This window comes from Taudactylus pleione, unplaced genomic scaffold (genome assembly GCF_031769625.1).
Source record: "Taudactylus pleione unplaced genomic scaffold, aTauple2 ptg000597l, whole genome shotgun sequence".
Lineage (NCBI taxonomy): Eukaryota > Metazoa > Chordata > Amphibia > Anura > Myobatrachidae > Taudactylus > Taudactylus pleione.
In genome coordinates, this window is record NW_028284999.1 from 1,650,242 (window position 1) to 1,669,375 (window position 19,134).

The 19,134-nt window shown below is 44.5% G+C and overlaps 1 protein-coding gene across 1 annotated transcript in view; it reads right to left on the minus strand.

Annotated features, from left to right (window-relative positions):
- Nucleotides 1-714: 714 nt before the first annotated feature.
- The window catches only part of LOC148480784 (olfactory receptor 52K2-like), a 34,073-nt gene continuing 15,653 nt past the window's right edge, over nt 715-19,134 (minus strand). The window contains exon 2 of the mRNA XM_088453859.1: nt 715-1,720. Within this exon, the coding sequence (XP_088309985.1) occupies nt 715-1,698 (984 nt within the window). The 5' untranslated portion in view covers nt 1,699-1,720. The remainder of the gene's footprint in view (nt 1,721-19,134) is intronic.

Below are 19,134 nucleotides of genomic sequence, written 5' to 3' on the forward strand. Positions count from 1 at the left end.
ATACATCAGCCGTTCCATTGAACAGGCGATATATCTATCAGTGTGTACCCAGCTAAAGCGTAAGGACCCAGAAGATGAGGTCAGAACTCCATACAGTAGTACAGGTTGAGTCTCCCATATCCAAATATTCCGAAATATGGAATATTACGAAATACGGAATTGTTTTGGCTTGACTGAAATAATGAAACTTTTGATTTTTAATGGTTCAACGTACACAAACTTTGTCTAAGGTACAAATTATTAAAAATATTCTATAAAATTACCTTCAGGATGTGTGTAAAAAGTATATATGAGACATAAATGAATTTCATTTCTGTAAACAAACTTTGCTTGAGCCACAAAATTATTGAAAATATTGTATAAAATTACCTGCAGGCTGTGTGTATAAGGTTTATATAACACATAAATGCATTCTGTGTGTATGTTTGGGTCCTATTCCCAAGATATTTCATGAAGCTATGCAAATATTCCAAAATACGGAATATTCCATTATCCAAAATACCCCTGGTCCCAAGCATTTTGGATATGGGAGACTCAACCTGTACACACAAACATTATTGGTGCTATGCGTCCCGAGGAAATGCATATTTAATGCAAAAAGACTTTCCATCCAACACTAGGTGACCCCTGGGGTGTCTCTATATACTTATTGTATTCTCCTGAGCTAGATCACTTTATTAATCAAAACTTAAAATTATATAGTATCATTGTTACTCATCTGAGTACTTGTAGTAAAGGTGATATTTCCACCCATGTCTTACACCCGAATGTTCTCTGGAAGCTCATCCTGATCTCCTTCACCTCTACCCCATATATAATCGGGTTGATGGTGGCTGGAAGAAGAAAGTATATTGCGCTGGTCAGGTTCTGGACATCCACGGTGACCGATGTCTCCATCCGGTAGATGAGGGCAGTTAATACACTACTTGCGTAAATTATTAGGGCCACAATAATGTGTGAGCTACACGTGTTCAGGGCTCTGTACCTTGAAGCTTTAATAACAAACATTGCGGTGTGTAGAATAATCAGGTAGGAGACCAGGAGAAGACTGCCATCGACCACAGTTATCATCATGCGGACAATCAGGCCTATGACCTGGATTTTGGAGATGTCCCCACATGCAAGTTTCAGGAGTCCCATGTTTTCGCAAACAAAATGATGAATTACATTGGAGCCACAGAAGTGTACCCGAGAGTCTAGGACAATGATTGGGGTCATGAGTATGACACTTCTTGCCAAGCAGGCCAAAGTTAACTGAACGAGAAAGCGAGTGGTCATGATGTCATGGTAGCGTAGGGGTTTGCAGATCGCCACGTATCTGTCCAGCGCCATCAGCAGGGTGACAGTGGACTCAAATGTGACAATTACGTAAATGAACCACATCTGCACCAGGCAGCCGCTCAGAGAAATCTGGTTTAGGTCAAAGGCCAAACCCAACAGAAATTTTGGCATGAATGTTGTTGTGCAGGAGAGATTGACCCCAAGCAGGAGACCAATAAGTACGTACATGGGGGACTGGAAGCTTTTATCCACAAAGATCCTGTAGATGATGAGACAATTGCTGATCAGTATGATGGTATATGTGATTAGGAACGGGATGAGCAGGAGTTGTCGGTGATCCGTGATGCCGGGAAACCCAATCAGGAGGAAGTCTCTGAGAGATATGGTCACATTGGAACTTGCGATGAAAACATCCATGTGAATTACAGTATGGTGGCTCCTTTAAGGAAAACAAAAGTAACATTTATTGTAGTAAACAAGATGTATTCATGCTGGAACCATAAGATGATCTTTCTGTTCCTGTTATCTGCTTAGCAGATAGACCTATAGACCTAACAAGATGTATATACAAAGGAGCAATACACCCTAACATTTTAATTTTCAATTATGAACCATGAAGATAAAACGCACTGTTCTGGGACACCCTGAGGTCCCACATGTAGAGCTATTACCTTCCCCCTGTCACGGTGAGCCGGATACCAGTCATTGCTTACCGGTCCGGCAGCACTGGAGTCCAGGCCAGCGGCAGGCAGCAGGTGAAGAGTCCCTGGTGCCCGCTGCTGGTGTTTCTGCTCCCAGTCCTTCTCCATCTTCCAATGCAGCTGTAAGTGGCAGGTTGCCACTTACAGCTGCATACCAGAGGGTGAGAACGGCACCCGCAGGCTGTGAGGGCAGGGCGCTTTTTGCCCTCCTCCTGGAGGGCAGGGTGAGCACGCTGACATGCTGGGGAATTTACAATGATAGGTGTGCCAAACATAAAGTCACTGACTGGTAGCCGGTCCAAACCAAATTGGAAGAAAACACATTAGGCTGAGCTGACGGGAAGTCACAGGCCCCAGTGACCCGGATTTCAAGAAGCCGCTGTGAAGTGTGAAGTCATCCGGCGGCATCTCTCTCAGCGGGACCCTGTGCGGCGGCCTCCCTCACTGTCATACTCTCCCCAGTCCAGGTGGGTAAGAGTGACTGATCGCTATTTTGATTACTGAATGGCTTTCTGGGGGTTTAGGGCTCTCAGAGTGTGGCTAATACTAATGGAATATCTGTATATATTGTATATAGTTTGTAGTTACTCTTTTTACATGATGTAGTTGGTGCTTTGTAAATAAAGGTATTGTTGTACAGTACCTTTGCTATTGTATGTTTCCTATGCAAGCCAAGGGACTCATAAAGGAACCAGGATACTGTGCAAGAGCTATAACTGCTGCCTATCTCAAGGTGGTGATGGGGAATAGGTGAGAATAATGTACACATAAACCTGGGATCAGCCCCTCCACATTAATTTATCAAGCCCCTTGGATCAGTCCAACCACTTGGGTCTACAGTATCCCACCACTGGAATCAACCATCACATGTATCTATCTCACCACATGTATCTATCCCACCACATGTATCTATCCCACCACTGGGATCATCCACCACATGTATCTATCCCACCACTGGGATCAACCATCACATGTATCTATCCCACCACTGGGATCAACCATCACATGTATCTATCCCACCACATGTATCTATCCCACCACTGGGATCAACCACCACATGTATCTATCACACCACTGGGATCAACCACCACATGTATCTATCCAAACACATGTATCTATCACACCACTGGGATCAACCATCACATGTTTCTATCCCACCACTGGGATCAACCATTACATGTATCTATCTCACCACATGTATCTATCTCACCACATGTATCTATCCCACCACATGTATCTATCCCACCACATGTATCTATCTCACCACATGTATCTATCTCACCACATGTATCTATCCCACCACATGTATCTATCTCACCACATGTATCTATCTCACCAAATGTATCTATCCCACCACATGTATCTATCTCACCACATGTATCTATCTCACCACATGTATCTATGCTACCACATGTATCTATCTCACCACATGTATCTATCTCACCAAATGTATCTATCCCACCACATGTATCTATCACACTACTGGGATCAACCATCACATGTATCTTTCACACCACTGGGATCAACCATCACATGTATCTATCCCACCACATGTATCTATCACACCACTGGGATCAACCATCACATGTATCTATCACACCACTGGGATCAACCATCACATGTATCTATCCCACCACATGTATCTATCACACCACTGGGATAACCATCACATGTATCTATCCCACCACTGGGATCAACCATTACATGTATCTATCCTACCACATGTATCTATCCCACCACTGGGATAACCATCACATGTATCTATCCCACCACTGGGATCAACCATTACATGTATCTATCCCAACACATGTATCTATCCCACCACATGTATCTATCCCACCACTCGGATCAACCATCACATGTATCAATCCGTACGGCACCCGCAGGCTGTGAGGGCAGGGCGCTTTTTGCCCTCCTCCTGGAGGGCAGGGTGAGCACACCGACCTGCTGGGGAATTTACAATGATAGGTGTGCCAAACATAAAGTCACTGACTGGTAGCCGGTCCAAACCAAATTGGAAGAAAACACGTTAGGCTGAGCTGACGGGAAGTCACAGGCCCCAGTGACCCGGATTTCAAGAAGCCGCTGTGAAGTGTGAAGTCATCCGGCGGCATCTCTCTCAGCAGGACCCTGTGCGGCAGCCTCCCTCACTGTCATACTCTCCCCAGTCCAGGTGGGTAAGAGTGACTGATCGCTATTTTGATTACTGAATGGCTTTCTGGGGGTTTAGGGCTCTCAGAGTGTGGCTAATACTAATGGAATATCTGTATATATTGTATATAGTTTGTAGTTACTCTTTTTACATGATGTAGTTGGTGCTTTGTAAATAAAGGTATTGTTGTACAGTACCTTTGCTATTGTATGTTTCCTATGCAAGCCAAGGGACTCATAAAGGAACCAGGATACTGTGCAAGAGCTATAACTGCTGCCTATCTCAAGGTGGTGATGGGGAATAGGTGAGAATAATGTACACATAAACCTGGGATCAGCCCCTCCACATTAATTTATCAAGCCCCTTGGATCAGTCCAACCACTTGGGTCTACAGTATCCCACCACTGGAATCAACCATCACATGTATCTATCTCACCACATGTATCTATCCCACCACATGTATCTATCCCACCACTGGGATCAACCACCACATGTATCTTTCACACCACTGGGATCAACCATCACATGTATCTATCCCACCACTGGGATCAACCATCACATGTATCTATCACACCACTGGGATCAACCATCACATGTATCTATCACACCACTGGGATCAACCATCACATGTATCTATCACACCACTGGGATCAACCATCACATGTATCTATCCCACCACATGTATCTATCTCACCACATGTATCTATCCCACCACATGTATCTATCTCACCACATGTATCTATCTCACCACAGGTATCTATGCCACCACATGTATCTATCTCACCACATGTATCTATCACACCAAATGTATCTATCACACCACTGGGATCAACCATCACATGTATCTATCACACCACTGGGATCAACCATCACATGTATCTATCACACCACTGGGATCAACCATCACATGTATCTTTCACACCACTGGGATCAACCATCACATGTATCTATCCCACCACATGTATCTATCACACCACTGGGATCAACCATCACATGTATCTATCCTACCACTGGGATCAACCATTACATGTATCTATCCCAACACATGTATCTATCCCACCACATGTATCTATCCCACCACTCGGATCAACCATCACATGTATCAATCCCACCACATGTATCTATCCCACCACTGGGATCAACCATTACATGTATCTAACCCACCCCTGGGATCAACCATTACATGTATCTATCACACCACATGTATCTATTACACCACGTGCATCCATACCACCACGTGCATCTATCGAACCACATGTATCTTTCCCACCACATGTATCTATCCCACCACTGGGATCAGCCATCACATGTATCTATCCCACCACAAAGTATCTATCCCACCACATGTATCTATCCCACCACTGGGATCAACCGTCACATGTATCTATCCCACCACTGGGATCAACCACCACATGTATCTATCCCACCACTGGGATCAACCACCACATGTATCTATCTCACCACATGTATCTATACCACCACATGTATCTATGCCACCACATGTATCTCTCCCACCACTGGGATCAACCATCACATGTATCTATGCGACCACATGTATCTATGCCACCACTGGGCTCAACCATCACATGTATCTATCCCACCACATGTATCTATCACACCACTGGGATCAACCATCACATGTATCTATCCCACCACTGGGATCAACCATCACATGTATCTATCCCACCACATGTATCTATCTCACCACATGTATCTATCTCACCAAATGTATCTATCCCACCACATGTATCTATCACACCACTGGGATCAACCATCACATGTATCTATCACACCACTGGGATCAACCACCACATGTATCTATCACACCACTGGGATCAACCACCACATGTATCTATCCAAACACATGTATCTATCACACCACTGGGATCAACCATCACATGTTTCTATCCCACCACATCTATCTATCTCACCACATGTATCTATCCCACCACATGTATCTATCCCACCACATGTATCTATCACACCACTGGGATCAACCATCACATGTATCTATCACACCACTGGGATCAACCATCACATGTATCTATCACACCACTGGGATCAACCATCACATGTATCTATCACACCACTGGGATCAACCATCACATGTATCTATCACACCACTGGGATCAACCATCACATGTATCTATCCCACCACATGTATCTATCCCACCACTGGGATCAACCATCACATGTATCTATCCCACCACATGTATCAATCCCACCACATGTATCTATGCCACCACATGTATCTATACCACCACTGGGATCAACCATCACATGTATCTAACCCACCACTGGGATCAACCATTACATGTATCTATCACACCACATGTATCTATTCCACCACGTGCATCCATCCCACCACAAGTATCTATCCCACCACATGTATCTATGCCACCACTGGGATAAACCATCACATGTATCTATCCCACCACTCGGATCAACCATTACATGTATCTATCCCACCACATGTATCTATACCACCACTGGGATCAACCATCACATGTATCTATGCCACCACTGGGATCAACCATCACATGTATCTATCCCACCACATGTATCTATCCCACCACTGGGATGAACCATTACATGTATCTATGCCACCAGATGTATCTATCCCACCACATGTACCTATCCCACCACATGTATCTATGCCACCACATGTATCTATGCCACCACATGTATCTATCCCAACACTGGGATCAACCATCACTTGTATCTATCCCACCACATGTATCTATCACACCACTTGGTTCAACCACCACATATATCTATCACACCACTTGGATCAACCATCACATGTATCTATCCCACCACATGTATCTATCACACCACTGGGATCAACCATCACATGTATCTATTACACCACTGGGATCAACCACCACAAGTATCTATCCCACCACATGTATCTATCCCACCACTGGGATCAACCATCACATGTATCTATCCCACCACATGTATCTATCCCACCACTGGGATCAACAATCACAAGTATCTATCCCACCGCTGGGATCAACCATCACATGTATCTATCCCAGCACATGTATCTATCCCACCACTGGGATCAACCATCACATGTATCTATCCCACCACATGTATCTATCCCACCACTGGGATCACCCATCAGATGTATCCCTCCACTGGGATCAACCATTACATGTATCTATGCCACCACGTGCATCCATCCCACCACGTGCATCCATCCCACCACATGCATCTATCCCACCATGTGTATCTTTCCCACCACATGTATCTATCCCACCACATGTATCTATACCACCACATGTATCTATACCACCACATATATCTATCCCACCACTGGGATCAACCATCACATGTATCTATCCCACCACTGGGATCAACCATAACATGTATCTATCCCACCACATGTGTCTATCACACCACTGGGATCAACCATCACATGTATGTATCCCACCACATGTATCTATCCCACCATTGGGATCAACCATCACATGTATCTATCCCACCACTGGGATCAACCGTTACATGTATCTATATCACCACATGTATCTATACCACCACATGTATCTATGCCACCACATGTATCTATGCCACCACTGGGATCAACCATCACTTGTATCTATCCCACCACATGTATCTATCCCACCACTGGGTTCAACCACCACATGTATCTATCACACCACTGGGATCAACCATCACATGTATCTATCCCACCACATGTATCTATCACACCACTGGGATGAACCATCACTTGTATCTATTACACCACTGGGTTCAACCACCACATGTATCTATCCCACCACTGGGATCAACCATCACATGTATCTATCCCACCACTGGGATCAACCATCACATGTATCTATCCCACCACATGTATCTATCCCACCAGTGGGATCAACCATCAGACGTATCTATCCCACCACTGGGATCAACCATTACATGTATCTATGCCACCACGTGCATCCATCCCACCACGTGCATCCATCCCACCAAATGCATCTATCCCACCACGTGTATCTATCACACCACTGGGATCAACCATCACATGTATCTATCACACCACTGGGATCAACCATCACATGTATCTATCACACCACTGGGATCAACCATCACATGTATCTATCACACCACTGGGATCAACCATCACATGTATCTATCCCACCACATGTATCTATCCCACCACTGGGATCAACCATCACATGTATCTATCCCACCACATGTATCAATCCCACCACATGTATCAATCCCACCACATGTATCTATGCCACCACATGTATCTATACCACCACTGGGATCAACCATCACATGTATCTAACCCACCACTAGGATCAACCATTACATGTATCTATCACACCACATGTATCTATGCCACCACGTGCATCCATCCCACCACGTGCATCTATCGAACCACATGTATCTTTCCCACCACATGTATCTATCCCACCAGAAGTATCTATCCCACCACATGTATCTATGCCACCACTGGGATAAACCATCACATGTATCTATCCCACCACTGGGATCAACCATTACATGTATCTATCCCACCACATGTATCTATACCACCACTGGGATCAACCACCACATGTATCTATGCCACCAGATGTATCTATCCCACCACATTTACCTATCCCACCACATGTATCTATGCCACCACATGTATCTATGCCACCACATGTATCTATCCCACCACTGGGATCAACCATCACTTGTATCTATCCCACCACATGTATCTATCACACCACTTGGATCAACCATCACATGTATCTATCACACCACATGTATCTATCACACCACTGGGATCAACCATCACATGTATCTATTACACCACTGGGATCAAACACCACAAGTATCTATCCCACCACATGTATCTATCCCACCACTGGGATCAACAATCACATGTATCTATCCCACCACATGTATCTATCCCACCACTGGGATCAACCATCACATGTATCTATCCCACCACATGTATCTATCCCACCACTGGGATCAACCATCACATGTATCTATCATACCACATGTATCTATCCCACCACTGGGATCGACCATCAGATGTATCCCACCACTGGGATCAACCATTACATGTATCTATGCCACCACGTGCATCCATCCCACCACGTGCATCCATCCCACCACATGCATCTATCCCACCATGTGTATCTTTCCCACCACATGTTTCTATCCCACCACATGTATCTATCCCACCACATGTATCTATACCACCACATGTATCTATACCACCACATATATCTATCCCACCATTGGGATCAACCATCACATGTATCTATCCCACCACTGGGATCAACCGTTACATGTATCTATACCACCACATGTATCTATGCCACCACATGTATCTATACCACCACTGGGATCAACCGTTACATGTATCTATATCACCACATGTATCTATACCACCACATGTATCTATGCCACCACATGTATCTATACCACCACTGGGATCAACCATCACATGTATCTATCCCACCACATGTATCTATCACACCACTGGGATCAACCATCACTTGTATCTATTACACCACTGGGTTCAACCACCACATGTATCTATCCCACCACTGGGATCAACAATCACATGTATCTATCCCACCACTGGGATCAACCATAACATGTATCTATCCCACCACATGTATCTATCACACCACTGGGATCAAACATCACATGTATGTATCCCACCACATGTATCTATCCCACCATTGGGATCAACCATCACATGTATCTATCCCACCACTGGGATCAACCGTTACATGTATCTATACCACCACATGTATCTATGCCACCACATGTATCTATACCACCACTGGGATCAACCGTTACATGTATCTATATCACCACATGTATCTATACCACCACATGTATCTATGCCACCACATGTATCTATCACACCACTGGGATCAACCATCACATGTATCTATCCCACCACATGTATCTATCACACCACTGGGATCAACCATCACTTGTATCTATTACACCACTGGGTTCAACCACCACATGTATCTATCCCAACACTGGGATCAACCATCACATGTATCTATCCCACCACTGGGATCAACCATCACATGTATCTATGCCACCACGTGCATCCATCCCACCACGTGCATCCATCCCACCACATGCATCTATCCCACCACGTGTATCTTTCCCACCATGTGTATCTTTTCCACCATGTGTATCTTTCCCTCCACATGTATCTATCCCACCACATGTATCTATCCCACCACATGTATCTATACCACCACATGTATCTATACCACCACATATATCTATCCCACCACTGGGATCAACCATCACATGTATCTATCCCACCACTGGGATCAACCATTACATGTATCTATCCCACCACATGTATCTATCACACCACTGGGATCAACCATCACATGTATGTATCCCACCACATGTATCTATCCCACCACTGGGATCAACCATCACATGTATCTATCCCACCACTGGGATCAAACATTACATGTATCTATGCCACCACGTGCATCCATCCCACCACATGCATCTATCCCACCATGTGTATCTTTCCCACCATGTGTGTCTTTCCCACCACATGTATCAATCCCACCACATGTATCTATCCCACCACATGTATCTATACCACCACATATATCTATCCCACCACTGGGATCAACCATCACATGTATCTATCCCACCACTGGGATCAACCATAACATGTATCTATCCCACCACATGTATCTATCCCACCACTGGGATCAACCATCACATGTATCTATGCCACCACTGGGATCAACCATTACATGTATCTATATCACCACATGTATCTATGCCACCACATGTATCTATCCCACCACTGGGATCAACCATCACTTGTATCTATCCCACCACATGTATCTATCACACCACTGGGTTCAACCACCACATGTATCTATCACACCACTGGGATCAACCATCACATGTATCTATCCCACCACATGTATCTATCACACCACTGGGATCAACCATCACATGTATCTATTACACCACTGGGTTCCCACCACCACATGTATCTATCCCACCACTGGGATCAACCATCACATGTATCTATCCCACCACTGGGATCAACCATCACATGTATCTATCCCACCACATGTATCTATCCCACCAGTTGGATCAACCATTAGATGTATCTATCCCACCACTGGGATCAACCATTACATGTATCTATGCCACCACGTGCATCCATCCCACCACGTGCATCCATCCCACCACATGCATCTATCCCACCACGTGTATCTTTCCCACCATGTGTATCTTTCCCACCATGTGTATCTTTCCCACCACGTGTATCTATCCCACCACATGTATCTATACCACCACATGTATCTATACCACCACATATATCTATCCCACCACTGGGATCAACCATCACATGTATCTATCCCACCACTGGGATCAACCATTACATGTATCTATCCCACCACATGTATCTATCACACCACTGGGATCAACCATCACATGTATGTATCCCACCACATGTATCTATCCCACCACTGGGATCAACCATCACATGTATCTATCCCACCACTGGGATCAACCATTACATGTATCTATATCACCACATGTATCTATACCACCACATGTATCTATGCCACCACATGTATCTATCCCACCACTGGGATCAACCATCACTTGTATCTATCCCACCACATGTATCTATCACACCACTGGGTTCAACCACAACATGTATCTATCACACCACTGGGATCAACCATCACATGTATCTATCCCACCACATGTATCTATCACACCACTGGGATCAACCATCACATGTATCTATTACACCACTGGGATCAACCACCACATGTATCTATCCCACCACATGTATCTATCCCACCACTGGGATCAACCACCACATGTATCTATCCCACCACATGTATCTATCCCACCACTGGGATCAACCATCACATGTATCTATCCCACCACATGTATCTATCCCACCACTGGGATCAACCATCACATGTATCTATCCCACCACATGTATCTATCCCACCACTGGGATCAACAATCACATGTATCTATCCCTCCACATGTATCTATCCCACCACTGGGATCAACCATCACATGTATCTATCCCACCACATGTATCTATCCCACCACTGGGATCAACCATCACATGAATCTATCCCACCACATGTATCTATCCCACCACTGGGATCAACCATCACATGTATCTATGCCACCACATGTATCTATCCCACCAATGGGATCAACCATCAGATGTATCTATTCCACCACTGGGATCAACCATTACATGTATCTATGCCACCACGTGCATCCATCCCACCACGTGCATCCATCCCACCACATGCATCTATCCCACCATGTGTATCTTTCCCACCACATGTATCTATCCCACCACATGTATCTATACCACCACATATATCTATCCCACCACTGGGATCAACCATCACATGTATCTATCCCACCACTGGGATCAACCATTACATGTATCTATCCCACCACATGTATCTATCACACCACTGGGATCAACCATCACATGTATGTATCCCACCACATATATCTATCCCACCACTGGGATCAACCATCACATGTATCTATCCCACCACTGGGATCAACCATTACATGTATCTATATCACCACATGTATCTATCACACCACTGGGTTCAACCATTACATGTATCTATCACACTACTGGGATCAACCATCACATGGATCTAGCCCACCACATGAATCTATCCCACCACTGGGATCAACCATCACATGTATCCAACCCACCACAAGTATCTATCCCACCACTGGGATCAACCATCACATGGATCTAGCCCACCACATGTATCTATCCCACCACTGGGATCAACCATTACATGTATCTATCCCACCAGATGTATCTATCCCACCACATGTACCTATCCCAGCACATGTATCTATGCCACCACATGAATCTATGCCACCACATGTATCTATCCCACCACTGGGATCAACCATCACATGTATCTAACCCACCACATGTATCTATGCCACCACTGGGATCAACCATCACATGTATCTATCCCACCACTGGGATCAACCATTACATGTATCTATGCCACCACGTGCATCCATCCCACCACGTGCATCCATCCCACCACATGTATCTATCCCACCACATGTATCTATCCCACCACATGTATCTATCCCACCACTGGGATCAACCATTACATGTATCTATCACACCACATGTATCTATGCCACCACATGTATCTATCTCACCACATGTATCTATCTCACCACATGTATATATCTCACCACTGGGATCAACCATCACATGTATCTATCCCACCACATGTATCTATCCCACCAGTGGGATCAACCATCACATGTATCTATCCCACCACATGTATCTATCCCACCAGTGGGATCAACCATCACATGTATCTATCCCACCACATGTATCTATCCCACCACTGGGATCACCATCACATGTATCTATCCCACCACTGGGATCAACCATTACATGTATCTATCACACCACATGTATCTATCCCACCACTGGGATCAACCATCACATGTATCTATCTCACCACTGGGATCAACCATTACATGTATCTATCACACCACATGTATCTATGCCACCACATGTATCTATATCACCACATGTATCTATCTCACCACTGGGATCAACCATCACATGTAACTATCTCACCACTGGGGACAACCATCACATGTATCTATCTCACCACTGGGATCAACCATTACATATATCTATGCCACCACATGTATCTATGCCACCACATGCATCTATCCCATCACGTGCATCTATCCCACCACATGTACACTTGTGCCCAGCTAGTTTGTTGCTCCATACAGCCATGTAGTGTGCCATGCATCTCGCGCCACACAGTAGCCTTTAGTCGTGCCACACAGATTGTCTCGTAAGGGAACATAGTGTAGCTCTGGAAAAAAGTCATATCGTGTAATACACTTTTTGTCCTGCAGGTGTCACTTTTTACCTAAACTACATGTATCTATCCCACCACTGGGATCAACCATCACATGTATCTATCCCACCACTGGGATCAACCATTACATGTATCTATATCACCACATGTATCTATCACACCACTGGGTTCAACCATCACATGTATCTATCACACTACTGGGATCAACCATCACATGGATCTAGCCCACCACATGAATCTATCCCACCACTGGGATCAACCATCACATGTATCCAACCCACCACAAGTATCTATCCCACCACTGGGATCAACCATCACATGGATCTAGCCCACCACATGTATCTATCCCACCACTGGGATCAACCATTACATGTATCTATCCCACCAGATGTATCTATCCCACCACATGTACCTATCCCAGCACATGTATCTATGCCACCACATGAATCTATGCCACCACATGTATCTATCCCACCACTGGGATCAACCATCACATGTATCTAACCCACCACATGTATCTATGCCACCACTGGGATCAACCATCACATGTATCTATCCCACCACTGGGATCAACCATTACATGTATCTATGCCACCACGTGCATCCATCCCACCACATGCATCCATCCCACCACATGTATCTATCCCACCACATGTATCTATCCCACCACTGGGATCAACCATTACATGTATCTATCCCACCACATGTATCTATCCCACCACTGGGATCAACAATCACATGTATCTATCCCACCACATGTATCTATCCCACCAGTGGGATCAACCATCACATGTATCTATCCCACCACATGTATCTATCCCACCACTGGGATCACCATCACATGTATCTATCCCACCACATGTATCTATCCCACCACTGGGATCAACCAATACATGTATCTATCACACCACATGTATCTATGCCACCACATGTATCTATCTCACCACATGTATCTATCTCACCACTGGGATCAACCATCACATGTATCTATCCCACCACATGTAACTATCTCACCACTGGGATCAACGATCACATGTATCTATCCCAGCACTGGGATCAACCATTACATGTATCTATCACACCACATGTATCTATGCCACCACATGTATCTATATCACCACATGTATCTATCTCACCACTGGGATCAACCATCACATGTAACTATCTCACCACTGGGGACAACCATCACATGTATCTATCTCACCACTGGGATCAACCATTACATGTATCTATGCCACCACATGTATCTATGCCACCACATGCATCTATCCCATCACGTGCATCTATCCCACCACATGTACACTTGTGCCCAGCTAGTTTGTTGCTCCATACAGCCATGTAGTGTGCCATGCATCTCGCGCCACACAGTAGCCTTTAGTCGTGCCACACAGATTGTCTCGTAAGGGAACATAGTGTAGCTCTGGAAAAAAGTAATATCGTGTAATACACTTTTTGTCCTGCAGGTGTCACTTTTTACCTAAACTACACCGCGCATGCATCAGAGTTCCAATGCATTTTCTGTATCACCGCCTGATGATTGACTGACAGAAGCTGTGATTCGATATATGCCATGGAATCAGTGCTGTAGAAGAATGTGTAATAAAGTATTAAATAATAACAGTATAGTGTGTGTGTGAGTCCTGTAATTAAAAAAAATAAAATAAATATATATATAGATGAAAATACTGGCGGCACTCTGCGTCTTAATGAAGTTAAGAATTTATAACTTCATTAAGACGCCGAGTGCCGCCAGTATTTTCATCTATGCATTGGAACAGCCTTGTTCCTAGGAAGGCACCAGCGCAAGTAACGATCACATCTGTGTGAGTGCCGGGGCATTGAGAGACTTATATATATATATATATATATATATATATATATATATAAGCTGACCACCGCTTCACGGTCATTCCCATCTGGCAAGTCCCTACACTGATTCTCAGATAAATGAACTTGATCTGCCACCTTTGGCTCAAGCTGCATACATTTTAAACATGTAAGGGAAGTGTGACCACAAAATTTAAATTAACGACAGGCTTAATCCACGGCACTCAGCCATCTGGGGTGCCATTGGCAGGTGACCACACCATCTACATAAAAAATATCATACAAACTCGTGGTCACACTTGCTAGGGCACCCTAAATGATATGCAGAATTCCTATGTTCTGTGAGCCAGTGCGGTTGTATCTGCATATGAAACGCTACGTTACAGCATCAGTGACTGCAACACTGCCCACTACTGATGTTGTACACATTGCCTGCTTTAATTCGCACACTTCACATCAAATACATGACAGGTGCAGCTCTCAAAATGGCTAGTGTGTGTGGGCTAGTGGTTAAGGTGTGCACCTTGCACCTTGGGTGTCTCGAGTTCGAATCATGGAAGGGGAGGTTTGTTTGTTTTTGACAATTGAAGCTGACAGTTACCATGTGACAATCATTTGTGTTTCCTCTGTTTATCCTGATTGAATGTTCGCAGACTGCAGAAAGCACCTCTGAGCACCAACGCTCATTATATCTCCTGTTCTGGGAGCTGAGCTAATTAGATGAAATCTTGCTGTGCTGACAAGTATCCCAGTGGCAGATTCCTGTGCTATGTACACTGGAGGGTAAGTTACACAGCTGCCTATCACTGGCCATACAAATGCTGGCTGTGTTATTCTGCCCATTATTACATGTAATTTCAGGGATTAAAGTGCAAATATGACTGATACAATTTCTGCAGTTTGTCTGCTCCTTTCCACAAATAGATCAGGCAACCTTTGCTGAATTCTGTCTGCATATTGCACAATTTGGGGCACATGCTCACTATAACCACCTAATTAACCATTTTTTTTTGTCAAAACCGCACAGAAATTGACGGCTTTAAAAAAAATGTAATTAAATTTATAAAGTACTTTTTAAAGTATATTTTAATATTTTATTAAAAAAGTATATACCTAGGGGATGTTATGCATCCCCCTCCCCAAAATCCTCTGTCCATAGGCCCCCATTGTAATTTAGAGTTGCATCCCACATCAAAAATAGCCCCCCCCCTGGTGTCAAAAGATCCCCTGCAATAACACCCCCCCACCCTCCTGGATATGAGAGGTACCTGTGGCACAGCCCTCAATGTCACCTACAGAGAAAAAGGGTGCCCAATTTAGTCCCCCCCATGTGTCACCCCATAATGACAATGTGTAAAAAGTTTTTTTCAGATATTTTGCAAATTTAATAAAAAACACAAACTAAGATATCACATGCACATAAGTATTCACAGCCTTTGCCATGAAGCTCAAAATTGAGCTCAGGTGCATCCTGTTTCCACTGATCATCCTTTAGATGTTCCTAAAGCTTCATTGGAGTCCACCTGTGGTAAATTCAGTTGATTGGACATAATTTTGAAAGGCATACACCTGTCTATATAAGGTCCCACACTTGACAGTGCATGTCAGAGCACAAAACAAGCATGAAGTCCAAAGAATTGTCTGTAGACCTCCGAGCCAGGATTGTCTTGAGGTACAAATCTGGGGAAGGGTACAGAAAAATATCTGCTGCTTTGAAAGTCCCAATGAGCACAGTGGCCTCCATCATCCGTAAATGGAAGAAGTTCGGAACCACCAGGACTCTTCCTGGAGTTGGCCGGCTGTCTAAATTGAGTGATCGGGGGAGAAGGGCCCTAGTCAGGGAGGTGACCAAGAACCTGATGGTCACTCTGTCAGAGCAATAGCATTCCTTTGTAGAGAGGGAAGAAACTTTCAGAAGGACAACCATCTCTGCAGCAATCCACCAATCAGGCCTGTATGGTAGAGTGGCCAGACGGAAGAAACTCCTTACTAAAAAGCATATGGCAGCCCACCTGGAGTTTGCCAAAATGCAACTAAAGGACTCTCAGACCATGAGACACAAAAGATTGAACTCTTTGGCGTGAATGCCAGGCGCTATATTTGGAGGAAACCAGGCACCACTCATCACCAGGCCAATACACTCCCTACAGTGAAGCATGGTGGTGGCAGCATCATGCTGTGGGGATGTTTTTCAGTGGCAGGAACTGGGAGACTAGTCAGAATAGAGGGAAAGATGAATGCAGTAATGTACAGAGACATCCTGGATGAAAACCTGCTCCAGAGCACTCTTGACCTCAGACTGGGGCGACGGTTCATCTTTCAGCAGGACAACGACCCTAAGCACACAGCCAAGATATCAAATAAGTTACTTCAGGACAACTCTGTGAACTGATGCTTCCCATCCAACCTGACAGAGCTTGAGAGGTGCTACAAAGAGGAATGGGCGAAACTGCCCAAAGGTAGGTGTGCCAAGCTTGTGGCATTATATTCAAAAATACTTGAGGCTGTAATTGCTGCCCAAATTGCATCAACAAAGTATTGAGCAAAGGCTGTGAATACTTATGTGCATGTAATTTCTTAGTTTTTTTTTTAATTAAATTTGCAAAAATCTCAAAAAAAACTTTTTACACATTGTCATTGTGGGGTATTGTGGGTAGAATTTTGAGGACAAAAACTAATTTATTCCAGTTTGGAATAAGGCTGTAACATAACAAAATGTGGAAAAAGTAATGCACTGTGAATACTTTCTGGATGCACTGTATATATGTTACATTTTTTTATGATAAAGCCCCCCAGCCAAACAAATATTATAATGGTCTGCATAACACTCCCTCTCCCCCTGTGACTAAGCCCCTCCCCCTCACCTTAGAAGAGCGCAATGGAGCATGAGGCAAGGGGAACCATTCATCAGTCCCCGCTGCTGCTGCTACTTATCTCTGCATACACAGATTTTAGCACAGGGGTGCTCGGGTGGGGGAGCTCTGTTTCCCTTCTCGCACTTTTCTTATAAGCGCATGTGTCCCAGTGTGCTGTTCTGGATTCAGCATTCTTTGGCACGATTCTGGAAGTTATATCGGTGGCATAGATCACCGCATCACTAACAGAGGGTCTCAGGAGATGGAGGCGATCCATTCTGTACTTGCGCAGTATGGATCTTATCTGCTAAAGCCGGGGGATGGAGCGGGCTGGCTTGGTCACCAGATGAAGCACTTCTGGCTCCGGTCGTATTACATGTGACCATGCCAGTGGTTAATGGATGCTGCAGTAT